The sequence below is a fragment of the Pteropus vampyrus genome, unplaced genomic scaffold (genome assembly GCF_000151845.1).
Source record: "Pteropus vampyrus isolate Shadow unplaced genomic scaffold, Pvam_2.0 Scaffold67, whole genome shotgun sequence".
Classification (NCBI taxonomy): domain Eukaryota; kingdom Metazoa; phylum Chordata; class Mammalia; order Chiroptera; family Pteropodidae; genus Pteropus; species Pteropus vampyrus.
In genome coordinates this window covers 3,607,812-3,635,556 of record NW_011888848.1, presented here as the reverse complement: position 1 = coordinate 3,635,556, position 27,745 = coordinate 3,607,812, and the positions used below count along the sequence as shown (strand labels likewise).

General features: G+C 34.1%; 1 protein-coding gene across 6 annotated transcripts in view; it reads left to right on the top strand.

The window, feature by feature from the left end:
* The window catches only part of GSTCD (glutathione S-transferase C-terminal domain containing), a 120,759-nt gene extending 102,971 nt beyond the window's left edge, over nucleotides 1–17,788 (top strand). For all 6 annotated transcript variants that reach the window (XM_023531369.1, XM_011361487.2, XM_011361485.2 and 3 more), the window contains 4 exons: nucleotides 6,828–6,961; nucleotides 8,924–8,954; nucleotides 12,219–12,288; nucleotides 15,260–17,788. In XM_023531369.1, the coding sequence (XP_023387137.1) occupies nucleotides 6,828–6,961; nucleotides 8,924–8,954; nucleotides 12,219–12,288; nucleotides 15,260–15,396 (372 nt within the window). In that variant the 3' untranslated portion in view covers nucleotides 15,397–17,788. The remainder of the gene's footprint in view (nucleotides 1–6,827; nucleotides 6,962–8,923; nucleotides 8,955–12,218; nucleotides 12,289–15,259) is intronic.
* The last annotated feature ends 9,957 nt before the right edge of the window (nucleotides 17,789–27,745 follow it).

Here is a 27,745-nt window from a genome sequence, read left to right as displayed (position 1 = left end):
CACCCTACCTTTTGCCACTTAATTCCAGAAGCTAGAATCATCTCAATAAAAGGGATTAAAAGACCCTCTGCAGAATCAGAATTGTTCTCAGAGAAAAAAACTACAGATACTTTAGTTGTAATTAAAAGAAACAAACAAAAACCACCTGGTCACCTAATCACCCAGTCACTAATGAAGTCTTCCAGTCTTCAAGGCTTTCATTTAGAACTTCCAATAACTTTTAGTGATTTGCCCTGTAATATGAACTGACAGCCAAGGAATATGGAACATGGAAAACTTCCAAAATAGAAGCTAGAAACCAAAGCAACAAACCTGACAAAGGCTATGGTTCAGGGAGAGATCAGAAAAGATAATGCATTGATGAAACAAGTATAAAATGAAAAGAAGAAATGAATCATTAGACAACAAGAGGGAACTTCTTGGAAATTAAAAAAATATTAACCAAAATTAAAAAGTAGAAAACCTAAAACATGAAATGTAAAACATCACCTAAAAAATAGAACAAAAGACAGAGATAGAAACTGGAAAGAAACTTTTTAAAACCAATTAGAGATTCAGTCCACAAAGTCTAATACTTCAATAATAAGAGGACCAGAAAGAGTAAACAGATAAAATGGTGGGGAGGAGAATATCAAAGAACTGATATAAGAAAGTGTATCAATATGATGTATTTCTCTTGACTGAAAAAGCCCTCTTGAAAAATGACCTAAACCAAGACATATTGTGAAATTTCAGAACACCAAAAAATGAAAAGAAGTTCCTAACAGTTTCCAGAGAGGAAAAAAAAAAATGGTCATTATGAAAAATTTACAATTAAAATGCTACCATACTTCTCAGTAGCAACATGGAAGACAGTGAAGCAATGCCTTTAAAATGCTAAAGAAAATTTTCCAGTCTAAAATTCTATATCTAACCAATTCACCAATCATGTATGAAAGTAATAAAATGTCAAGGTCTCAAGAAAATTGACTTCAGTAAATTATTAGAAAATTTGCTTCACCAAAACAAGAGAGTAAATAAGAAATAGGAATAAATGGTATCCGATACAAGAGTGGGTAGGGAAAGTCTTAGATATAAAAAAAAAATGTGCAGCACACTTGGCTCAGCAGTGAAGAGTATATACAAAGCGCTGATAATAAAAACATTGTATAAACACAACTAAAAATTGGAGATGATAATATTATGAGGATGAGAAAAGTGGAAAAGGTGCATAAATATGCAAAAAAAATCCTCATCTCCCATAACAAAATCAATAGATAATGTCTAATATTTACAAATCAAGAGATAGTAATATACATTTACAATACAGAAAAACAAATTTCAGGTAATAAAACTAATGAGTTGAAAAGCATTCACTTTGGTCTCCAGATTTTCTTTTAGGGGTAGAATATGTGTACCAGCAAGGGACTGTTTTTGTAATTGCATGCCTTTTAGCATTATTTGAATTTCAAAGTCAATTACCTATAATATAATTTCAGGAAAGTGTTTAAAGAGGGGGAAAATGAGTGCACAGTTAGGACCAAACCTGCTTCTGTCTAAGACACCTGGTGGAGACTCCTTTGAGAAGCAGAGGCTCAGAGCATGATGGGTCTTCAGCAGATTTAGAGATCATTCAGTTCAGACTCATTCTACAGACAGAGAAATTGAGATTCCAGGTGGGGAAGAGGAATGTAGCTAGTTAATATGAGAGCTGGTGGTAAGGTCCAGTCAGTGACTTCCTGTTCACTTCCCACATCTTAAAAAGGAGTAAATGGGAACACAGAGTATTACAATAAAGCTTGGCGTCAGACAAATTGAGTTTAAATCTTGGCTTCATCATTTGTGACCTTGGACCAGCCACTTAGCCATTTTGTCAAATGAGGAATAACAACACATACATGCATACTTTGGGCTAGGAAAAGAGTAGTAAATGTTAAATGATTCTCAGGAAAAAAAAAAAAAAAAAGAGTCTTAATACATCTAACACATGACTGGTTTGGGGTATGAATAAGCATAGACTTAGTATATTTGAAAATGTGCCTTATATCAAAAATTAGCATATACTCTTTATCAAAATATATTCCCTTAGAATATATATTCTCTTAGAGAAGAATCAACATGTATTCTTTTCATTCTCTAAAACGAAAAGATATTGTGTCAAGTTATCTCTTGTGTAACATTTGCAGCATTTATGATCACTGCCCCTCATTCTATTATTTCAATAAGGGCAGTGAAATGGTGATATTCTTCAAACTTTATAATTCTGTCTTCATTTACTTTCCTTATCGATGATTTGCTTACACTGAGGTATAGTTCACATAGGAAAGGCTAGATAAAACTTGTTTCTTTTCCTATATATTCCAGTTTTCAAAGTGAGTCGGTTATCTACCAAAAAATGACGTTAGTTTTTTTTCAGTATGATTATTGACTCATCAATCTAATTTTTGAAACACTTCAATCCATTGCAGTTATTATTGTCACCGATGCTGAAATATTTCCATCTTTGTTCAGTGTAAGCATCAGAGTTGGCCCCCAAGTCTTTACAATAAGGCTTCAGCAGTATTTGATAGCATCTGTGCTTTTGGTATAAAAAGCTATTCCAGCCCATCTTATGTATTGCCTGCATAAGCTAGCATCAGCTATTTCTCCACGGAGCTCTAAAGTCTTTTAAAGGAAAACGCTATTTGGATTAGCACAGTTTAGGTCCTAGGAATGGTCATTGCTACTGGTTTGATCTTTATTTCTAGGCTTCTCAGTGGTCTGAGCTAGGCAGTGTGTGTGTGTGTGTGTGTGTGTGTGTTTAAACAAAATCATCATGGGTTCATACTGATACTTCCAATTTAAATTCAGGACTATGTGATTTTTACCTTAGCCTCATCTAGCTACCATATATCTCTTTTCTCCTATGTATGATAAAAAATAAAAATCTGTTTCTTAATGACATCAGCATATTACTTATTTTATCTTACGATATACACATTAGAGTTCTAAAAAAAAAAAAAACACACACACACAATCACCAATGATGATTACTGAAAATAGTTTGAACATTTTTTAAAATTATTTTCCATTTAATAATGTCGTCTATGGCCATGTATAGACATAGTCTTCATTTCTTTTTAGAGCTGCAGAGTACTTCCTTGTGTTAATTCACCAGTCCTGTGTTCATGGAAAACTGGCTATTTCCATTTTGTTGTGATTTCAAATACTGCCTCAATGAATAATTTAAAAAATATTTTTGCTGTGTCTCTAAACAGGTTTTTAGAAGTGAGATCACAAATTACACATGTAATTTTGCTGGATATTGCTAAATTCCTCCTCCATAGGCTTGTGACATTTTTGTATTCCCATCACCAATATATGACAATGTCTGCTTCCCCACAGCCTGGCTCATAGACTAGCATCAAATTTTAGGATTTTTGTCACTGTAGTAGGTGATAAGTCATATCTTAATGTAGTTTAAATACTTATTTCTCATTTTGAGCAATATTAAATGATTTTGATTTAAGGCCTATTTGCATAATTTGTTTGTGAATTGTCCAAATCTCTTGCCCATCTTACTATCAGATTATTGGGCTTTTTCTTTATTTTTAGAAGTTATTATATATGAGGGATAGTAACCCTTTGTTTATGCTATAAGTTGAAAAAAAATTTTTTTTTTACTTTGTCATTGATTTTTTTACTTTTTTTTTGCCACTTAAAAGGGTTTTTTTTGGTCTTTTTTTTTTTTTGTCTTTTTACTTTGTCAAATTTATTAACCTTACCCCTTATTGAATGTAGATTTTCAGACACAGTTAAGAAAGTACGTCCCACTCCTCCAAGTTATGGAGGAACTCGCTTTTTTTCTTTTTCATTTTAAATCTCTAATCCATTTGATATTTATTATGTGTGGTGAGACGAAAGGATCTAATTTTATTTTTTATATGATGATCAACATCACTTTTCAAAAAGTCCATCTTTTGTTTAGGTGTTGGAAGTGCCACCTTCAGTGTATGCTAAATTTCCATAATCACATGGTTCCACTGACGTATATCTCTCATCATTATTTGCCTGTTATTTCTGACCTGCATTTGATGACAATGGAAATTAGGAGCATGTGATGCAAAACCTTTTAGATCTAAAATCCATCATGTAAATAGTTATTTGATTTAGTTGTTTTCTTTAAATGAGGGAAATAAATTCACTCTTTTGCATGTAGCAAAGGGAATGTGAACCTAAGAGAGATTTATAAAAGTAAATTGTCTAAACCTTTCTTTAAGAGCCTTAAGAGGGTTTTATGGAGAAGCAGGCTGATGTAACTAATTCATGGGGTCAGGATCCTGCCCCTGAAGAGCTGCTTTGTTGTGGACACTTTCTTAATTTCCCTGAGTCTTAGTTTTCCCACTTCTAAAATGGTTTAATAATATCTTTCAAGGCTGTTGTGAGCATAGAGCGATTTGCATGCAATAGCTCAGCATAATGTCAGCACATAAAGGACACTCAGTGAATGCTGGTTCTCTTCTCTCTCCATCCAGACCAAAATGCATGTATAATTTTTACTGTGAGGTTTTCTCAAGCTACTCACAAAAATAAGAACTAGCCTGATTTTTACTCTTCAAAGCTGATTAAATAAAAGGGACAGATAAGAAATCAAGATTTTTTTCCTCCCCCAATTGCCCTGTAGTTGCTGCCACCTTCACTGGGTGGCAGCCTTCCTAGCCTCTGTTTCAGAGTGGACGGACCTTGAGATAATCATGCTAAGCAAAATAAGCCGGAAAGTGGAAAACCACATGATATCACTTATATATGGGATATAACCTAAAAGCAACAAACGAATAGGACAAACACAGAGACTCATGGACATGGACAGTGGACTAGTGGTAGAGGGGAGGGAGGAGGTAGAAGGAGTAAAAGGGATCAAATATGTGGTGACAGAAATAAATGTAACTATTTATTTCTGAACACACAATGCAATATATATATGCCTTACTGTTAATTGTACACCTGAAACTTACTGGATTTCGTTAACCAATGTCACCATAATAAAAAATAAATTAAAAATAAAAGAAAACAGAAAAGATGGATTAACAGCAGCCACAGGGATTGTTGACATATATGTATAGCAGGTCCTTGAACACTGTCATTTTGTTCATCTTTTCTTTATAATGTTGATGAGGGAAAAAAAAATCAGTTCTTGGTCGGGGCCACTGTCTGTGTGGAGTTGGCATGTTCTCCCCACGTCTGCATGCATTTTCTCTGGGGACTCCAGTTTCCTCCCACATCCCAAAGATGTGCACTTGAGGTGAACTGGTGTGTCTACATTGTCCTGGTGTGCGTGATATGGTGTGGGTGTGGGTGTGCCTTACGATGAGAGGGTGTCCTGTCCAGGGTGGATCCTACTTTGTGCCCTGAGCTTCTGGGATAGGCTTAAGCGACTTGTGACCCTAAACTGGAATAAGTAGATTGGAAAATAATGACCTTGCTTGTTTTTATTATTCTTTCTTATATGTATAGCTCACATTTATTTCATGTTTAATATTAAAAGTGTTTCGGGTCTTTGTTTAGAAGTTCAGTGATGCTTTTGTGACCAGAAAGACATATGATTTGTAACTTTTGTTTATGACAATTAGCCTGTGATAACATTTGTTTTGTTATATGCCATTTCACTTAAAGCCACAGTTTTACAAGAACCTATCGGCGACGCTAAGTGAGGACTTACGCAGCTGATGGAAGCCTGGAAGGAGGGGAGGATTCAGAAGGGTTGAGAACAGAGATCTTGCTTTTCTCTTTCCTATCCAGCATTGTTTTGGATTTCGTCATTCACTGGGGGAATCTAGCTTATGATACTGCACATCTAGAATTTTCCGGAAAATCTTGTCTTCATTCTAAAAGTTCCTCCCAACCCTGAAGTTGAGAGATCTGTCCCTAAAAAGGATAGTTATAATCTGGTACAATTTGCCTGTGTCCGGAATGAAATGGAGATCTGAGCATCTATTTCTGACAAAATGTTTCATCTTTTAAGATCCCTACATCTGATTTTCTTTCATAGAATCCTATTATGCTTTATTAGCCTAATAATTTTCACAATTGCCTACTTTTTATTGTAATACAATATAGATAATTTTAAGGAATTCATTTTGAAAACACTTTAAAATCACTTTTAGAGTTATTTTTCTTTTCCTAAATTATTGAAGCCTTAATCATGACTCTAATTCATAATTTTTTCTTTTTTAAAATAAGCTCTTTAAAAGTAGTTCATGTGATTCATCAGTCAATATTAAGAAGTGTTATATGAATATAAAAAGGTGCTACATAAATATGATTTGACAGTTGTTATACAACACTGATTATGTTCATGCAGTATTTTAAAAAGTGTTTTCAAATACATTTTTATTTAAACTTTGCATCAGCATTGTAATATGTCATGTTCACTATAGTTTATAGTCGAGGAGAGGAAGACCCAAAGAAATTAAATTTTAGGTGGCCCAGGATTACACAGACAGCTAGAGTTCTAGACCAGAAATTCTGATTTCAGTCTAGTATTGTTGCCACAATGCTACAACTTAACTAAATTCATAATCAGCAAGAACACTAGTTTAGACATGCATGCATATTAAATTTTCCATATTTACCATCACATCACATTTTCCATTGAATGAATCTTATGCTTCATTCTCAGTGTCCCATTTATAATCTTTCAACTTTGTTTAATTTTCTTAACGTGAATAGCTAACTAGTCCAAATGATATTTTGGTACCTGGAAACCTTTTGAGGATCGGTCCTCACAAAAAGTATTTGGGGGAAAAAAAAGGCAATAAACAGCACTGTTAAGAAAGAACTTAGCACTAAGATCTGGTTTTGTTTTCCAGGTGGCGTTGCATGCCTGTGGAGTGGCAACGGACATGGTGATTGAGCACTGCATCAAAACACGGGCTTCCTTTGTCACATGCCCTTGCTGTTATGGTTTCATTCAGAACACCTCAAAATTTAATTTTCCAAAAAGGTGAAGTTTAGCATTCTACCTAAGGCACCAATATGGAGATTAAACCAATGCACAAAAGTCATTTGATATAAAGTTGTGATGAGATTAAGTTTTAAGCTTATTTCCTGTTTCCACAATGGCAAGTATTGTTTATAAGTTATATAAGGAGGAGAGGATCTCTATGCCTGTCCTTGATTTTTCTCCTGGATCCAGCTCTTGCTGAAATTTAAAAGCAAATCTGTCTAAGAATCAGCTAGCTAACTGGAAGTCTGACAGCTTCAGCACTTCTCTGTGTGCTTCTAAATGGAAATCATCATCTATGAGAGGCAGTAGAGTGTAGTGGTTAAGTGCTTAGGACCTGGAAGTGTTTCTTCTGGGTGCAAATATTGGCTCGTCATCATTTTATAAGTAGTTTCACTTCAAGCAATTCACTTAAACTGTTTTTGCCTATGTTTTCTCATCTACAAAATGGGGATTATAATAGTAAATTAATTACCTCAAGGTTTTTGTGAGACTTAAATGATATATATTTTAAGCACTTAGAAGAGGCATAAAATTAAACACTCAATAAATTTGAGCTGTTACTAGTTACAGTAGTAGCAGAAGTATTATTTTTAAATGTTGCCCATGGGGGGCGATGATTAGTCTGTAAACCTGATAGCCATTTTTACAGCCCTTCTTATCTCACGCAGAAGGGAGACATTCTAATTATCATCACTTTGACTCAGCTTATTGGAGGGCCACTCTCTTGGTGTTTGCAACATTTCATTTTCTGAATCACAGTTACTGAGAATCACGCTGATCATTTTAATTATAGAATATATTAAATATGCTAGCTTCGGAAAGTCTATCCTATATATAATATGTCAAAAAGACTTCTTAATCATTTGCATTACTACTTTCAAGAAACCTTAGAAAATTTCCATTAGAATTTATACTTGAAAGTTTCTAAGTAATTTAAAGATTAAACATACATATAATAGCCTTTTTATTCTTTGTCATTCATTGTTTTGTTTCTTACTACAATTTGCAACTAGTTGAGAGAAAAGCAAAGGAACTGTGGACAAGCAAAAATTAAAATATAATTTGAGGCTTATTTAATAGTTGAAATTTTATTTTATTCTAAATCTACTTAGATAAAATGTATCTTTTATTACCTACCAAAAAATTTGTAAGTCTAGCACTAGATTCTTAAGAATGCTGATTTGAGTTGTTCTGCCTGCAGTCTCACTTAACTGATCTTAAAGTCTCAATTTAGTGTCTTTTAATTTTTTTCACATCTCTGTAGATTTACTGACATTTGCCCTCTTTGTCATTGGAGGACCACTCCAGGGTCACTACTCCCCCGCTCTAATCACCCCAGGGCCATGTACCAGACAGTTAGGCACAGCCTGTAGGCCTCAGAGCCTGCTAACGTTATTCAAACAAGCCAATCTGGGCTTGTGAGCCCTGCCTTGCCATTCCACTTTATTACAGTGTAATCTGTAATAAAGGCTTTTGCCTGCGTTTTACCTCTCTCCCTCTGCCTCCTGACCAACCCCGGTGCTTCCCCATGTGGCCCTGCATGGCATAGCATGCCACCTTTTCTTGGAAACTTTGAGTCACAAGCTATCTTTTTAATGGCAATCCTCTCCTGATTTTGTTGGCCTCACCACACCTGATTAACAATAAAACCTACGTTTTGAAACTGACTGAAACTGTGTGCACCCATGTGGGGAAAAGGGGGAAAAATATGGTTGTACTTCTCTAATAGTGTAATCTATCAGTGTGAAATGTTTTTAAATTAATAACATACTGATCTTACGGTTTTGTCTTTTTATAAAGACATATTGAACTGGCATAATTTTTAGTTCAGGGTAGCATCATATTCTCCTCAGATAAAATACATATTTTTGTTTGCCATTTAGTTCCTTTAGGACTATTTCTACTTTTAACCTTTGGTATTTAAAATGATAACTAATTCTTATTTCTTTTCTATTTCAGTGAACAATTTAAGAAAACTTTATCATACAAGGTAACCTTAAAAATATTTAGATGTTTTCCTAATATATTTCTTATCCCTTCTTTATATTTTTCCCTCCTAAATTTCTAATGGAGTATATAGTCCATAGTCATATTTGAATTAGTTGAACATTTATTGTTGATTTCTTTTTAATCAAGATTAATCTTTAAGTAGTTGACAAGATTTTGTGAAGGGTTTGAGAATTTGCCCTACTTGCAAGCTAACTAGTTAGCCTACCACAGTTTCATGGATGTTGGTAGAATACCAGAGATTCCTAAGTCAGAGGCAAACACAGCTATTACTCACAGAAATAGGAGTAGGCAATCATTTTTGCACTGACTCTCTGAGGCCTAATTCCCACAGAGAAGTACAAAAAGAGCCAGGTGACACCTACATACACAGTGAGTTGCATTACAGGAGAGGAAACCTGAGCTTAGGAAACCTAAATGTTTTAAGATTTAATCTCAAAGTGAGCATGCATACTCTTTCCTCCAGAGTGGAAACCCTATATAGTTCACAAGGCTGTTCATCATACAAATGTCTTTGAAAAGATAAACTGGAATAGAGGCAAACTTTTTTTTGTAAAAGGTAAAATAGTAAATATTTCAGGCTTTGCTGGTCACTTACAAATCTTTCACATATTCTCCACTATTCTTGTCATTGTTGTTGTAGATTTACAACCCTTTAAAAATGTAAAAACATTCTCAACTTTCAACCCATACAAAAAAGAGTCATAAGCTAGATTTGGCCTGTGGGCCATAGTTTGCCAACCCCTGATCTAGAACGAAGGCAGTGTCTCTGCTCACAAACATGAAGAAATGCAAGAGACCCACGGAGAATTGTTTCCCAACAGTAGTCAGACCATTACATAGTTTTGAGTCACCGACCTGAACAAGATAGTTTTCATCTTTTTGAGCATCATTATTAACTAATTAATTGATCAGGAAAATTGTAATGTAATCTAAGAAATAATATTTGAGAGAAATATGTAAATTTTATTAAAAGTTGATAAATTAGTTTGGATTTTTAGTTTGGTTAATTCCAGTTCTTGTACAAACTCACTAAAATTATACAGTCTTATTTTATATACCAGCCCCTGCCTTCTAAGAATTTTGCCTTCTTGTCCCTCCAGCAATGAAATAGTGAGGTATGCTGTGACCTAAAAAGATTTATTTCTACCACCCTGGCAACTATATTTCCTTTACCTCTATCTCTTTTAAGGTCTACCCCACCACTCCGCTCCCCAACCCCACCCTACCCATCCATGTACTGTACAGACAGACAGACACCTGTGGAGAAGAGAGAAACCTCAGCGTTCATGCTTTCATCCTCAACCGGAACTTTTCTAACCTTTGCCCACTGGATTTAAAGTTTTCGTATCCTAGGGAACTATAAGGTTTTGGGGTAAATACTAGGACCCAAGGAACTTCATTTTCATAAGATTCAAGACACCTTACTTTTCTCTCTCAAGGCCCCTATCAATAAAGTAGAAAATGAATTGGAAAAAAAAAATAGACCCTTGCTTTTAATCTCTCCTTGAGTGATGCTAGGTAAAGAAAACTCTGAGAGAATATATGGAAAAAACCCAGGGTGGTGAGGAGGTCAGGTGCCACAGTCTCATTGCCTAGAAAATAATGAAAAATTTCTAGTCAAAAAAGACGGCACTCGGGCTCTTCCAAAACTCCTTGGGCCCAGTTCATCTTTATCGTCTCTTTCTCCCACACCCCCAAGAACTGCTTGGCCACCAGCCCTTTTGAGGGTCTCAGATGTAAATGCCCTACAGAGAAGTCTTCTTGGATACTGCAGCAAGATAATGTCTCGGTATTCCCTAACATGACCATGGCGGGCAGGCTGGCAGAGCTACAATAACTTAGTGCCCAAGTATCTTGAGGGTCACTTTGCAAGTGTTCTTCTCCACAGTTCAATTTAGCCGGCAAACCTTTACTGAGTACCTACTATGTGCCTTCCCCTTTCAGAATTTAATTTCTGCTAGGAAGAATACATCCACATATAATTCTAATAAAATGTGGTGGAACTTATCAAAACAAGAGAATTGAACCTCATCTGAGGTTGTGAATGCTCAACATTACTATATTTAAACTGAACCTTAATTTACAAACACCACGAGGCATGCTTTTTCTTGCCTTTTTCATATTATGTAATTCTAAATCCTTCTTCTGACCCTTTGCTGATACCAATTTATGGGAGCTTAATAAAACTTACTAATTGAACCATTTTTTAGTACTCTACACATTGTCACTAAATTTTATAGTGAGCATTATAGCATTTTTTAATGCATAAAAGTTGATACAAAGGTAACCTGTCAGAAAGAACTAACATCAAGCAATAATTTTAATTACCTTATTAAAAAATGGAGGCCACAAATTGAATGTACAAAACACCAAGAGACAAATGATGAATCTGAGTTTAACCCGTTGGCTAAGCTGACAGGTGAGATCATTTACACACTTGGAAACTGCAGCTGTTCTGAAGGAACAGTTGTCATGGACACACTGAAGTCATCTCGACTGCAACTAATCACTCACCTTTCGCTGCTTGCAGATTTAAGAGCTGTGCAGCCTCATCTGCTCTCATCCCTTTAAAGCCTTGTTCTTTCATTAATACGATCTTTCCTAGAATTGTTAAGCAGAAGCAGTAATATCCCTCCCATTCCCTCAGGTCCTCTTTAGGGTTTGTCTTAAAGCAGAAATAGACACACCCCGCAGCGTTTTGGAGTGAGGAGAAAGAGCGAGCCAGCCTCCTCTCCTCTACAGGGACTGAGTGAAGGGAAGAGGCTGGAAAAGCAAAGGCGTAGCCAGCACTTCACTGGGTGTCCAGAGGACTCCAGAAGCAACAAATAGTGAGGCACAGCACTTCCTTTTCCTCTGGTAATAGAAAAGCCACTTAGAATGTCTTTTTGGAACCATGTTCCTGAGATTCAAATTTCATTAAAGGAAAAATATAAACGAATTTTAGGTTAACTAATTTAATACATTGTAATCACAAATTGTAACTGTATTTGGCTAAAAGAAACTGTTAAATGGCCCTGAGGGTCTTCAGTGCATCTATTCTTAAGAGCAGTCCGCTGAAGGAAAAAAAAGTTACTGAGCACCATTTTCTGAAAAATTGCTTCTTTCGAAAGTACTAGTTGTTGCAACACCTTATTCAGTTAAACAATGTAGAACTCCAGAAAAATGAGATAGTTTTTTTTTTTTAATTTTTATAATTTTGAAGCAGAAGATTAAAATAAGCACATTCTCTTGCTTATTCTTTTAGGAACACATGATTCTGTGCAGATTTGCAGATCAGACAGCTGTCCAGCTTCCACCCCAACGAAGGCTCATAGGTATGTGTTTTCACAGCAGCTGTTGAGTAGATTATGTACAAGATGCCTACAAATGAATGGACCAACTCTGTATGGGTAAAACTAGTTCATTTACCAACAAGAAACAAAGGTTTATTTTTTCCCAGAAAACTTAATTCATATTTCAAAAAGGCTTTGTAACAATAACAACATTTGATCCTATTTTTGTTAACATTAATATTTTTAAATACATTTTTAATGTTTTGTGCATTGAGTAGAATTACTATGTTAGATCTTTCTTACTGTTATGAACACAGTGAAGGCTCTATCAGAAACCACATAAGAAAATAATAAGGATGAGAAAATCAACTATGCATGCCAAAATTGATGCATTAACAGTGTATAAACAAGGATGATAATGTTTTCTTTCTCACGAAAAAAGTATACTTGTATATTATCAATCATAGAGCAATTTATTTGATGTTTGTAATAAACTTTACCTAAATCGGAAGATCTACAATAGTATTTCAAGTTTAAGTAATGAATTTATCCAAGACTTTGCTTTAGAAAAAGAAATCACATTTAGAGGGATAATAGCTGACAGTGATTGAACATTAAGCACTAAGCTAAATGCCCTTATGTCAGTAAATTCTTATAAAAATACCTATAGAGTATGAACATACTATTATGTATATTTTACAGATGAGAGAACTGGGACAAAGGCTTGCCCAGAATCCTTCAGGTAGTAGATGGTGGAACCACACTATGAACCCAAATTATTTAATTCCAGACATGAAGCTCTTACCACTTTTGCAATGCTTCCCAGTGACGGGGTCACATCACTGGAAGTCTAGGTTCCAAAATTAGGGCTTCGAATGATAGAGTGGAGTCAAAACTAGTCTTAAAAATATTTAGAAAAGCCCAACATGAGAGACCATCGTGGGCTGGAAACAGATTGCTGTTTCTTTGGCTGAGCACCAGATGTAGTCATTAGCTTGCATTCAGAGACCATGTTATATGAGAAATAGTAATCTTGAAATTCTAAAATCCAAGTCAGCATATCAAGATACTCACAGTTGAGACATTTGAAACCTGAAGCTGAAAGAATAAGTGATTTCCTTCTTTTTCTCACACTCTGGGACATAAACATGGAAAAAGCTTACTCCTTCCTGCCTGCAACCTCTTCCCCTCTTCCTCTTCCTTTTCCCATTCCCAAAACTTTGAGTTAGTTGAATGTACATTTGAATGTATAGTCAAATATGTATATTTAGAGAAGTATAATTTACATATATGTATGAAATTACATTTTATATAACTCCACCAAACTGAATGCAGATATAATCTGGGGGGTGGGGGTGGGGGTGGGGGCGGGGAGGGGTGACGTGTACATGGTTGATGTTTTAGGCATTAAACCAGAAGAGAGTGGCCGGAAGGGAAATTGCTTGTTGAAGAGGAGGAGCATCTGGCATGATCATGGGCATGAAGGGAGGGAAAGTCAGGTTCAAGGTCATAGACTCCATCAGATGTCTACATCGATACTTTGCACAGTTCACTTTTGTGAACATTTTAGGAAGCGTCTCAGGTCCCAAAAGGTAGACTACCAACAACTGGATTTCAGTTATAAAGATAGTTCTTCAACACGTGAAAGCATAAGATTATTCTATGTAGTGGAAAAAGAAAAATTAACTGGACTGGGATCAAAGCCAAGGCTAAATGAGCTGCAGTGTAAACCCAGGGTGGGTACTGAAGGAATGTAGAACATCCTTTCTGACAGGGAATGTTTCATTTTAAATTGAAAAGTAGATGGCTGGGGGGATGGATACTTACACATGTCTTAAAGGAAGAACGGTATTTTAAGGTAAAAAAAAAATGTTAACCATACTGCTGTTGATGAAAAGGGGGTGATTTAGCCTAAATGGAATTCTAAACATCTCTTTTTATATCATTTCTATCACAGTTTATCCTTTTGGGCACGAGACTTTCCAGGAAAACATACAAAATATTTTCAATCTGAATCTCTCATTGCCAATTATTACCTACTAATTTCACTTTCCACTGTTTTCTGTGAGGATTCTTCTCTTCCAAAGTTTTCTATCTTCACTTCTGAAGCTCTTTTAGTTAGCAGTTTCTGTTATCATTTAAATAAATTATTTAGAAATAATGTTTGGGAATTATCATGATTATTGAGGTAAAAATGGAATGAATGAAGTTCTGGAGAATCAGTAACCTTTTTCCAAAAAGATGAAGAAGTTTAGATATTGAATTTAAAGAAGTTGAGAATGTGTAAGCCATAGCTTTGAATATATTCAACCCCAAATTATTTTTTTCCTGAGCTGCTTTTGAAATAGAAGTTTACATTTATTTGCCAAAGGAACACAAATTAACTGCTTTGATTTCCAGTCAGGTTTCCTCTTTTGTTTGCCAAAGATTACAAAGAAAATTGAATACCAGTATTTTATATGGATACAGGAGCTCTGAAAATTAAGGTTATATTATGCTCAACATTATACATCCACCTGAAATGATCAGCACACAATCGAAAATTTCCTCAAATATTTTCTATTTCTCGTTTCTTCATTATTATTTTTTTTAAATCCAGGTACAAAATGTAACATTCTTTCAGATATCCCTTTGCATGTCATTTTAGATAGTCTTAAAGACAGATAGTATTATTTCATATTATTACAGATACGTGTTTTCATGAAGAGAAAAGGTCTTTACATGGATTTTTAACCAAAGTTGGAAATAGGATCTGTAGTTCTCATCTGAGATTTATTTATGAATACATTTTAGAAAGTTAACATTCTTTAAATTATTAGCAGAAAAAAATCTGTGCAATGTCATATATTTATAATTGTCTTCTCTCCATACTGATCAAGAATTAAATTGAAAGAGACTAAACGGGACTTGGAGGCAAACAGCATTCTTCATATACTCACTGTATAGAGTTTCTTAAATTGAAATGACACTGTTAACTGAAGAGCTCTTCATGATACCATTCACTGTATTTCAGGAAAACAGTGCATGTGCCTGGTGGATCTGGACCGAGCAAGAGCTGCAGAAGAACGTGGCTACTCTGTTCAAGTGATATCCATGGAGCCAGAGAGCTGCTCTCCCAAAAATAACATGATCGTGGGAGTCCCCATTTAGAACAAGATATTCACATTTGATGTTTTGCCATCCGTCTTCATGATGAAAGCTCAGTGGCATTCAGGAGGTTCTTGGCATAACGACAGAGCAGCATTAGCCATCTTGAACCTATTGTGCTCAGGAAGGAAAGCAGCAGGAAAATCTTTGAAGAAAGGCTGCCTGCAAAGCATCACAAATGCTCTTATAATGTGCGATTAAAAGACCACTGGTTTTCATAGTGAGAGCCTCCTGAAGTCTCAGCTGCCAGCAGAATAATAGTCACTAATGGAGGTTCCATCACTGGAATAACAATTTCCTTCTCAGTTCACAGCTTTTCTGATCTGGCCAATGTGATGTTCAATTCAAAACAATGTACTTGCAGCTTTTATAATCATTTAGATATTCAAGTACAGACTAAAAGTAGACTCAGTGGGATTTGTTTGTTTTTTATATATCTAACAATTGTACTTTTTCTATGTGTGTATGTATTCTGTGTGTGTGTGTGTGTGTGTATGTGTGTGTGTGTATTTTAAATCTAGTCAGGTAATTACAGTATGGTTAAATTTTTAAGCTGGGCAAGTTAGACTTGCATATCATTTCATATACTTAAATATACTTTCCATAAATTATCCAATGAGCTCATTTCTGGTTCAAATATTTTATATGAAGACATTATAGAATAATTGCAGTAAATTTCCCATTATGGCAACATGTAATTTGGACATAAATTCTAAATAATTAGTAAATATGTTCATTAATTAAATCAAGTCTATAAATATAATTAAAATTATTGAGGATTCATTATTTTCAGGACCCTGGCCTAGCTTCTTTTAAGGATACAAAGATGAATTGCAAGAGATACAATTCTTTGCCTGTGAAAGTAAATCAGCTAAGTGAGAAAGATTAATGAATTAGTTAAGTTCTTTCTATCATAATATAATATATAGTCACAGGATTTGTTTTTCAGATATCAATGATATTTTAATTTTTTACTTTTTTGGTAAAATGTATTGAGTGTAAATTAGAGGTGAGAAGAGTGTGGAATATAAAAGCTTATTTGAATAACTATCTACCTAATCCTTATTCCACCAGCCAAAGTTTTCAAAGATAGATGGCATGTCCTTCCTAACATGCTACTAATTAATTTTTATACGTCCTATGTTATTCCATTTGAGATGAGATTTATTTTATCAATTTTGATGTTTTCAATCCTGTGTGACACAGATCATCAGGAGAAAGAATTTTAATAAATAACTCATCATCATGGATTAAAATATAGGAATATTTATGAAAGAAGGGGTTTGAACTCTTATTTTCTGGGATAATATTTGAGAAAAGAATTAATCATCAGTGCTGAGCATTTTAGTCATTTGAACCTATAAACAAACCATGCTTTTTTATTCTGGGCTTTCTTTTTTTAATCGAGGTATAATTTACAGATGATAAAATAATAGATATTAAATGTTCAGTTTGAGAAGCTTTGACAACTGTATATGCCCATACAGTCACTACCAGAAATAAGTAATAGAATATTTCCATCAGCCTAGAAAGTTCTCTGATGTCTCTTTCAGTTCAATAAGCCCCACCCCACAGGCAACCACTCTCTGATTTCCATCATCCTATGTTTGTTTTGCCCATTTTGATCCTTTAAATAAATCAAGTAATTTAGTAAGTAGTCTTTTGTGTCTGGCTTCTTTTGCTCACCAGTATTTTTTGAGAAATAGTTATATTGTTATATGTATCAATAGTTTCTTCTTTTTCCTACAAAGTATTCCATTATATAAATACATCAAAATGTGTTTATCCATTCTCCTACCAATATTTATTTGAATTGTTTTCACTTTGAAGATATTATGCATAAAGCCTATGAATATTCTTGTACAGTCTTTTTGTGGACATATGTTTTCATTTCTCTTGAATAAATATCTAGTAGAATTGCTGAATCATTGAATAAGTGTATGTCAGTTGCCAAACAATTTTCCAAATTTGTTGTACCATTTTATATCCCCAGCAGCAACATATGAAAATTCCAGTTCTCCTTGCTTTCACCAACATTTGCTATTGTCTGTCTTTTTTTATTTTAACTATTCTGGTGAGTGTGAAATGGTGTCTCATTGTGGTTTTAATTTTCATGTCTCAGATGACTAGTAATGTTAAGCATCATTTATAAAGTGTCTGTTCAAGTCTTTTGCTTATTTTTTAAATTAGGTCAATTGGAGCTTTTTATTGTTGATTTATGAGTTCTTTATATATTCAAGATGAGTCCTTTTGCAAATATATGTATTGAGAATATTTTTCCCAGTCTGTGGCTTACCTATTTTCATAATGAATGTTTTAATTTTCATAAAGCCTAACATACATTTTTATTCTTAATATTTTGTGTCCTTTCTAATAAATCTTTACCCTAAGGTTATGAAGATTCTTCCTATGTTTTCTTATAGAAACTTTATGGTTCTAACTTTTTACTTTTAGGTCTATGATTCATCTCAAGTCAATATTCACATATAGAGGTAGGTAGATTTTGAGGAATATACAGTTGTTTCATCACTATTTGTTTAAAAACCTTCTCCCCATTAGATCGACTTGGCACCTAGGTTAAAAATCAGTTGTGTATGTATGAGTCCATTTCTAAATTCTCTAGTCTGTTCCATTAATCTATTTGTTTGCTTGCTGTAGCTATATAGTAAGTCTTAAAATTAGGTAGTTTGTCTCCCAGGTTTATTTTTAATTTTCCAGATTGTTTGGCTGTTCTAGATCCTGTATTTCCATATAATTTTTAAAATTGGATTATTGATTTCTTTAAAAAAAAAAAAAACCTGCTGAGATTTTTGATATTGCCTGAAATCTTTAGATCAATTTGTGGAAAATGAACATATTAACAATATTGAGTCTTAAAATCCATGAACATAATAGATCTTACCATGTATTTAGTTCTTTAATGACTCTCGGTGATATTTTATAATTTTAAGTGTAGATATTTTGTTTTATTTACTATTACTTGATAGTTTTAATGCTATTAAGTTGAGCTTTTTATATGCTATTCCTGCTACCCAGAATAGTCTCCTTTTACCCCTCCCACTAGCTTCATCTCATTCAGTCTTCTGTCCTCAGACTTGACATCCCGCGAGAAGCCTTTCCTAACTTCCCTGGAGTTAGGTACCTGTTAGAGAATATATACCATCCAGAGGTGTCATCTGTATCCTCCCCAGGTGACTAAAAGCACCAACCTCCCCCCAAAATCTCATACGTTGAATATGGAGAATAAAAAAGAAAGCGACCCCGTGGTTCTTCCTTCCTTGTTCTCAGGCATGGAATTTTCCAGCTGTGCTGGCTGTTGCTAGTCATAGATATGGGTGTCAATGACTGCTGTTAGATCATGATTTTTCTGTGTAAATCCTTGCCAAGGTTCCTTCTCAGCCAGGGCAAATTAAAGGTGCTGGATTCAGCAGCAAAAAGGTTGTTGCAATGACAATAATCCCAGCAAGTGACCTGGTCTTACCCCTTTCCTTGTCCATCAAAAGCAAAAATGCTCCTCACTGATCTGTCTTCCCTGAAGTTGTAATACTAGAAGCAAGAGCTCAACTTTCATTGACTTTTGAGCCTAGCTCAGAGAAGCGGGGGTATATTTATTAACTTAAACAACCATCTTATTTAGGGAGATAAATGTCAGTCATGTTAGAAATCAAAACATTTTCATAGTACATATGCAAAATTTTGTGTGAATAACAATAATTAAACATTTCATCTCATTCTCAAGATTTTGGCTACAGATGTTGCCCACTCTGTGGTTCAAGAAATTGCCATTAATAGAATTTCTACCCACTGGCACCCGTTTCTCTAGACTTTCATTAAAAAAATTAGAGATACATTTCTGTGGAAGTGATATAATGAAATCATAATAAAGAAAGCAATATAAAGAAAGCAATATATATTTTTTAAAAACAGACCTTCAATGCAAGATACTTAGAAGTCTTTGAATAAATTTTTTTTAGTTATACCAGAAATATATGTTCATTGAAGAAAAACTAGAAGATGTAGCTAAACAAAAAGAAGAAAATTTTCGAAACCTCTTTGTTATATACCTTCTTAGAGTTTGTTCTACACTCATACACAAATTATTTAACAATCACTAATACAATTTTTAGTATTTGCTAGGCACTAATCTAACCCCTTTATAAATAATAACTCATTTAGCCTTTTTAAACCATTCAGTTCTTATTATAATGGCCCTAACAGCTAGATACCATTAGTAACTAAGGCCAGTGTTTCATAGTAAGAGCAGATTGAAATTGAACTCAGCCAGTAATTGGCACAGCTAATATTCATATTCATGCTCCTTAGCATTGCTATCAGGATTGCCTAGGATATGCTATGGTAACAAAAATCTGCCTGTTGAAGTTCTACACAAAAAGTTGTGTTTTTTCACTCATATTATCTATCCATCCAAGTTAGCTATGACCATTCCACATTATCTTCACACCTGACCAAGAAGCTTCTGTCAGGACCACAGCTGGTCCCACAGCAAGGGAAAAATGGGCATAGCAAACTATCCTCACTGCTAAAGATTCTACTCAGATGTGATACACTTTGCCTTGCTCGTTTTGACTAAAGAAAGTTATATGACCCCTGCTGAATTTAACAAAGTGAGGATGTATAACCTTTATGGAGTGGGGTTGCAGATAATTGCAAACAATAATAAGATGTGCCAATGCAATGTGGTTAAAAGGAGAAGGGGAAGAAAAAGAAAGAAGACGAGGGCAGAAAAAAAAGGACACTGCATCTTCCAGTTTATAAACAGAGACTAAATGCTTTTGCCCTGGCATAGGACATTTTATTGGATCCATCCAAGAGAGGGAAGGCACATGCCACAAATATTTGCTCTCATTGTTCTGCGTAAGGAAATTATCCAGAAAAACAATGGATTTATTATTATTATAATTATTACTGTAGAAGTTTCGAGAAACTTCTATTAAATGGAATTTTAAAGTTGCAAATTCTGCCTCATATATTAAAGTGCTTGACTTATATGCCAACTGTACTTTTAGAAAGGTAAGCATTTACACTCCTAGAAATAACATGATGACATCCCAATACCCTTAACCAACACAGTCATTACTAGATTTTTGTTTTAATCTTGGCCAATTTGATGGGCAAAAAATGCTATTTTATTTTGATATTCATTCTTGAAATTATGCAGATGATTGCATTCTTTTCATATGTTTCTAGGCCATTTATGTTCTGTGAATTGCCTATCATCAATCTATTAATTTAATCAACACATTGATTGAATTATTGAGTTCTTGCTTTGAGACCAAGTTTTGTATTCATATTTCTTGCTCAGTTTTCATCTGGTACTTTCATCTTTTATAAAGATTGGTAAAGGTTTATTTATGGATTAAAGACTTTTTGTTAATTACAACTTTTTTAAAGTTGGCCTTTACGAAGAAAGGTATTGCTTTTGCTCTTGTTTTGCTGTTATAAACTTTAAAACACACATTTGGTCATACATGTCACTCTTTTCCTTGTGATTTCTGCTTAGAAAGATTTTTTTCTACCCAGTGAAAATTATATGTGTGTGTGTATATATATATATATTTACCTATCATTTTGGTATTCTAATTCTTTAATAGTTTTAGATTTCATGTTTAAATCTTTAACCCAGCACCTTTTTTTCTGGTGAGTGCTTTGAGGTACAAATCTAAAATTTCTTTTCACATAATTATTTTCACCATACCATTATAAAAACTCAACTTCTCCCCATTGTTTGAAATGTCTTTAGTATGCTAAGTATACTTAGGACTTTCTTCACTTTTACTCTATTCTGTTGAATTCTTGTACCAGAATTACATTAAATTATTGCAGCTTTAAAATACATTTTGACCCTAACAAGGTAAGTTTTATATTTGGTAATGACATAAAGGATTTGTGACCTCAGACACAAAGAATCTGTGAACCTCTCTTGAAATTGTACCTTCTCGTTCTAATGAACATGCATTTTCCTAGAGAGAGGGACCATAGTTTCAATTAGATTCTGAAAAGGATCCAAATAACATTAAATATCACTGATCTAAAGGCAGTGAAAATATTGTAGCAGAAATCAATGTTCCACACTAATTAGCCAAATATTATAATCTTTTTTTCCAGTATTTACAATAAAATAATCATTATTTGCTTTTGCAGGACTCCTTTTTTCATAATACTCTAAAGAAGCCAGATTTTGTTCATTTGTGTTTTTGTGTGTGCTTTTAGGTTTAACTGACCTAAAGAACAACAGTATATTATCAAGCAAAAAAAAATAAAACTCAGCAGCAGAGAAAAATATGTACTGGATGACTGATCTAGAGCCCTGAAAATTTCCATAATGTGAGTCTCATACTGTTAGCTGCTGTCACCTCCTAGAAGAAAGTGTTCTGCCCAACTGAAGAGGCCTCACCTAGTTACTCTCCCTCCACAATATGTTTGCGTATGTTTGTTATGTGTTCTTCAGTAGAATTTAAGCTCCAAGCAGTCTGTTTTATCCACCATTATGTGTAATCCAGTCAAGCACATAGTAGAAACTAAATAAATATTTATAGAAAAAACTATATTTTAACACTTTCCATGTGTGCAGAAATATATATATGAGGTTTTTCTCTCTTCTCTATAGACATATATCCAGGTGTCAAGCATGTGGCATTTTTGTATTGTTTTGATTTATGTTGTTTTTATTTTGTTTAATGTTCTTAAAATATATTCAGCAAATCCAAAGCTAAAGAAAACTAAGAAGTGATGGTTGCTGCCTGCGTCATCTAAATAGTTTTTATGAAGATGTTGCCAAATCATTTGCCCTGTCTATGGAGGAAAGGGTAAAATGCTTAAGCTAAAGTGAGAGAAGGTGCCCGACAAATGATAGTTTGGTATTTACCAGCATAAAGTGTGGCTCATGTGAGGTGCTTAATATCTGTTGAATAAATGATACTGAACAACCATTAAAGAAATTACAGTATAAGCTGTAATCTGTTGGGAGATGCCACTTATCTGTCACTAGAGCTGCTTCGATGAGAAAAGAGAAGCTTGCTTTTCACATGTCTGACAACTCAGCTCAGTCACAGATCATGTCTCACCATCTGCCTGCATTTCAGTTGGTAGGGAAGCATATGCAAAGCCTTGGAATCCCACCGACTATTTTTCTTGTATGATGCTTTCTCCTTTGTATAAAATAGCCAGATCAATTATGAATTGATAATTGAATAATAGCTCAGTATAATTCTGGAATGCGGTGCATATTTTGTTGAGAACAACGATCACATCCCTTAAGATGTCCTCAATAGTTAGAAAAAGTAAGTTAGAACTTCTTGGATAGGCAAGGAAACCCAATGTATGGGGTCAAATCTTATCATAAATAGTTAAAACTATGGTTTATATATATATAACCAACTAGGAGGTGACTATACCTATAATAGTAATAAAAATGAATTTTATACATAATCAAATAGACTTCACTGAATGGTCATCTCAGTTATTTCTTTGATTCAAACCTATTATTTATATTAAATCCTTCATAAATTATCCCACAGTTTACTTTGAACTTAATGAGACTAAAAATACATAAGAACATGCCTGGGTAAATGGCAACTGTTGTTCCTTTGTTATATTTTGAGTTTAGAATTGCCACAATCCAGAGTGATGACAAGGATACTCTCTGAGTAGGCTTTAAACAGACTACGTGGATGGCATGTTTGCTGCCAAATTAAGAGCAGTTACTTTGGGAAAGCATCTGTGTGTATATTTGGGGAAGTGAATGGAGGTCGTGGATAGAGAGGAAACAATGAATATAAATTAATATAATTTGATTGCCCCCTCGTTTTCACCATAAGAGAGCAACTTCACATTATTTCTAGAGTTACAAAACTACAAATAGTTTATATAGCCAAATTATGAATTCCAACACCTTTAGTAAATTAAACTCCTAAATTTCCTGATAGATTAAAGTCAATCTGATGTTTGAAGAACATCCAGAGCAAGAAATTTTACTTCTATCTCAGTAAATTTTCAGTGTATTTTCCATATCTCACCTCAAAGAAATTCTGTTTTAGCTGAATTCTTCATGCTACATTTAAAATCCATCTCAGGTGCTTATGTCAGGGAAAAGGAAAAACAGCAAAATGAATTAACTACCTTTGTTTTAAATTTGAATATCTTCAAAGTATTATATTTAACTGGTGTTTTCTTTACTGCTGTTTGAATAGTATTGTTAGAATTATCATCAGACTGAACACTTCTAATTTTATCTTTGAAGTCTTATTTCCTAAGTCTTTCAATAATTCTAAGGCTTGCTTCTAAATCTAACCCAATTTCTGCTTCCTCCTTGGCTGTAAATCATAGATGCATTAGAGAAGTGAGCAATCTGAACAATAATTAATGCCAATTACTCTCTTAATTACCTAAGGATTTCTAAGTCTTGATGTCTGGCAGAGAGAAGCCCTGCCTTATTGTTCTTCTTAAAAATAGTCTTGGTTATTCCTGCCCTTTTGCTCTTCCATCTAAAATTTATGATCTGCTTCTTGTGTTCCTTTTTGGAGCTGCACTGAATTTAGAGATTGCTTACGGAAGAATTAACGTCTTAACAATGTTCTAGTTTTCTTATTCCTGAACGTGGTAAATATGAACAAGGTAGTTCTCATCAATTCCAACTTTATCACATATTGATTGCTGATTTTAGGAAATGCTTGTCCTTTATCCACTGAGATGATCATATAGTTTTTCTCCTTTTAGTCTTTTCATGAGGTTAATTCCATTAATATATTTTCTAATATATTCCTAGGAAAAATGTAAATTGCTCAAGATTTTTCCAGTTACTAATGTTTTATTTTTAATTTTATTATTTTTGTTCATAAGTGTTATAGTCATGTAATTGTCACTTTCAAATGTTATCCTGATCTGGTTTGAGTATCAAGATGAAGGCTATTCTAGCACCATTAACTGATATGGAAAATATTTTTTCTACTCTCTAGAACTGTTTTTATAAGATAGAGACTGTCCTTCTCAAATGCTTGGTTCACAGGCCTGTAAAACCTTATAGTATATTTGCGGACAGGATAATAGGAGTTCAATTTTAAGTTGCTTAGTAACTTTTCTTTGATGATTATTGGTGTATTCAGATTCTCCACTTATTCTGCAATTGCTTTTATAAGGTATATTTTTCTAAGGCATTGTCTAGATTGACTTCTTTATTTCTTTACCGAGGCTAGTGATAAAAACTTAAAAAAAAAATCTAGGCTCCTACCTGACTTTGAAAAAACACCTTGCATTATTTTTTTGCCCTCTCCAATTTGTATTTTCACCTAAAAATTATAGCATCCAGACCATGTTTTCTGAATTTATTGCCTCATACAACTGAATCACTTAATTCTCCTAGAGCCAAGATAAATTAGAACTATCTCTTTTTTTCTTAACCCATCTGGGACTTTTATCCTAATAGTTCAGGTTAGTCTGGCAGTGTTTATTCTTCATGAAAACTCACTGGCAACTATCAGCAAAGTGTTTGTAAATTTTTTTAAATGATATTTTAAAATACAGATGTTTACTGTATAAAATTTATACTCACATTGCTATGGTTTTTGGATGTTTTTACTGTAAATACCACCAAATGTGCTTTTCAAGAACAAAATTTATAAACACAGTAATACAGAATAGGCAATAGAATAGAAACTCAATCAAGTTTCTTAAGGAGGTATATTATTCTAAAGAGGGCATGATGGAATGTAGGTATAGAAAAATGGATACGAAATGCTGAGTATTTTCTTTTTTCCCCGGTCTTAAATTAGAATGCATTATAAATTTATGTCACGGGTAAGAAGTACTAATAGATGGCTCTGATGATATTTCAGAACAACAGAAGACACCAGTTGCCAACAGCTACAAATTAAAAGATTATTATCAAATGTGATGGGAGAGAAGGATCATCTCAGTGGGTTCTCATCCCATCCCAGGCATTCCAGAGGAAAGATCTAGCAGCTGCTACTCCTTTGCAGTGTATGTGTATAGCCTGCTCTGTGTGTGCATGTGTGTGTGTGTGTGTGTGTGTGTTCAAGACTTTCCCAGTTCATAACTACTGAAATTTATTTAATTCTTTTGAAAGAATTAATTCATGGGTTGCCAAACGATAGCCCAAGGGCCAAAGCCAGCCCACAGTCTGTTTTTGCAAATAAAATTTTATTGGAACGCAGCTATTCTCATTTTTTTAAATGTATTTTCTATGGCTGGTTTTGTGCTACAAATGCAGGGTAGAGTAGTTTTGATTGAGACTGTCCCCCAAAGCTGAAAACATGTACTCTCTTGCCTTTTACAGAAAAAACTTGCCAATTCCTGAATTAAATCATTAGGTGTTAAGAAAGCCAGAAACTAGCTTAATCTAGGGCAAGTGATCTTAAACTGGGGTTCATAAATAGGTATATGGGGTCTATCATTCCAAGAAACAATTTGTGTTATTTATTGTATGTATGTATTTTACTGGCAGGAGGGTCCCATGGCTTTCATTAGATTCTCTAAGGTATTTGGTGACACAAAATGAATTAAAAACTAATATTTTAGGTGAATATTCTTTATTTGCTGCTTTAAAGGCTTGTGGAATGGGTTTAAAGAAAAAGCAGTTTACAAAACTAATGCAACACCATGCTACATCATCTCACACCTGTTAGAATGGCTATTATCAAAAGAAAAAAGAGAAAGAAAGATAGTATTGGTGAAGATGTAGAGAAATTGAAACCCTTGTACATATTGGGAATGTAAAATGTCTCAGCCTCTATAGAAAGCAGTACTGTGGTTTCTCAAAAAATTAAAATAGAATTACTGTATGATCTCGCAATCACACTTCTAGGTAAATGCCTGAAGGAAACAAAATCAGTATCCTGAAGAGCTATCTGCACTCTCATGCTCACTGCAGCATTATTCACTATAGCCAAGATATGGAAACAACCTAAATATCCATCAACGAATGAATAGATAAGGAAGATGTAGTGTTTATATATGCAATGCATATTATTCAGCCTTAAAAAATAAGGAAATCTTGTGACTTGTGACAATATGGATGAACTTAAGGACATTGTGCTAAGTGGAAATGAGCCAGTCACAGGACCAATACTGAGAGGTTTCAATTATATGAGGTATCTACAATAATCAAACTTGCGGAAACAGAGAGCAGAATGGTGGTTGCCAGGGGCTGGGGTGAAGAGGGAAATGGGAGTTGCTGTTCAACAGGTATGAATTTTCAGTTATGCAGGATAAATAAGTTCTAGAGATCTGCTGTATAACATTGTTCTTATAGTTAATGATACTGCATTGTGCACTTAAAATTTTGTTTAAAGGGAAATTTTCATGTCAGGTGTTCTTACCACAATTAAAAACAAACAAACAAACAAACAAAAACAATGCAGACTAAAAAGGTTTTGAAAGGATGGGAAAGTTGGTAAACGCTGTTGACTAAGTGTTTTTTGTCTGTATATAGAAATTTTATAACTTCAGAGTAACACTAAGTCATTTATTTCTATTGACTCTGTGCCACATATTGTTGATAATGTTTTATTTTCACAACCTTGTCTGATGAGTATTAATCCCTAATTTTATAGAAGTAGGAACTAAGGCTCATTGAGAAGTAATTATTTATTCTAAACAGTAGCTAGTAATAGTAAAGGTTAGAGATGGAGCATGATTCCTAAGACTATGCACAACACACTCTCCTTACCAAAGATTCATAAATTATCAGAAGTTGTCTCTGACATGTATTTAAAGAATTAAATGTCAGTTTTAAGTTGAGAAAAAAAATCTTCAGTTTTTGCTCCACCGGAACCCAATGCTCAAGGTCTGTATGCACTAGATGTATTACCAGGCTCTTCTCTCCCAACTCATATCACTTCCATAGAGTAGAGTATATGGCTCTTCTTTTCAAAGAGTTCACTGACTTCCCACAGTCTGGGGAACATTTTCCTCTCACTTATGACCTTCCTCGAAGTCATTCCTTTTTCTCACCTTCTTGTCCTTGATACATACCTTTGCCTTAGCAATGAATTCAGACTTTCAAAAACGATAACAGGGTTGTTTTCAAGTCACTTCTGTTTTAGACCCTGGAAAAATCCTTATACCAAAAAAATATAAAGTCGGTCATTTTTTAAAATAGTCTTTTTATTTCTCAATTACAGTCGACATATAATATTATATTATTTTTTTAGTTTCAAGTGCACAATATAGTGATTAGACATTTATATAACTTACAAAGTAATCACCCCATTAAGTCTAGTATCCACCTGACATGATAATTATAATATTATTGACTATATTTCCTATGCTTTACATCCCCCTGACTATTTTTATAACTTGCAATTTGCACATCGTA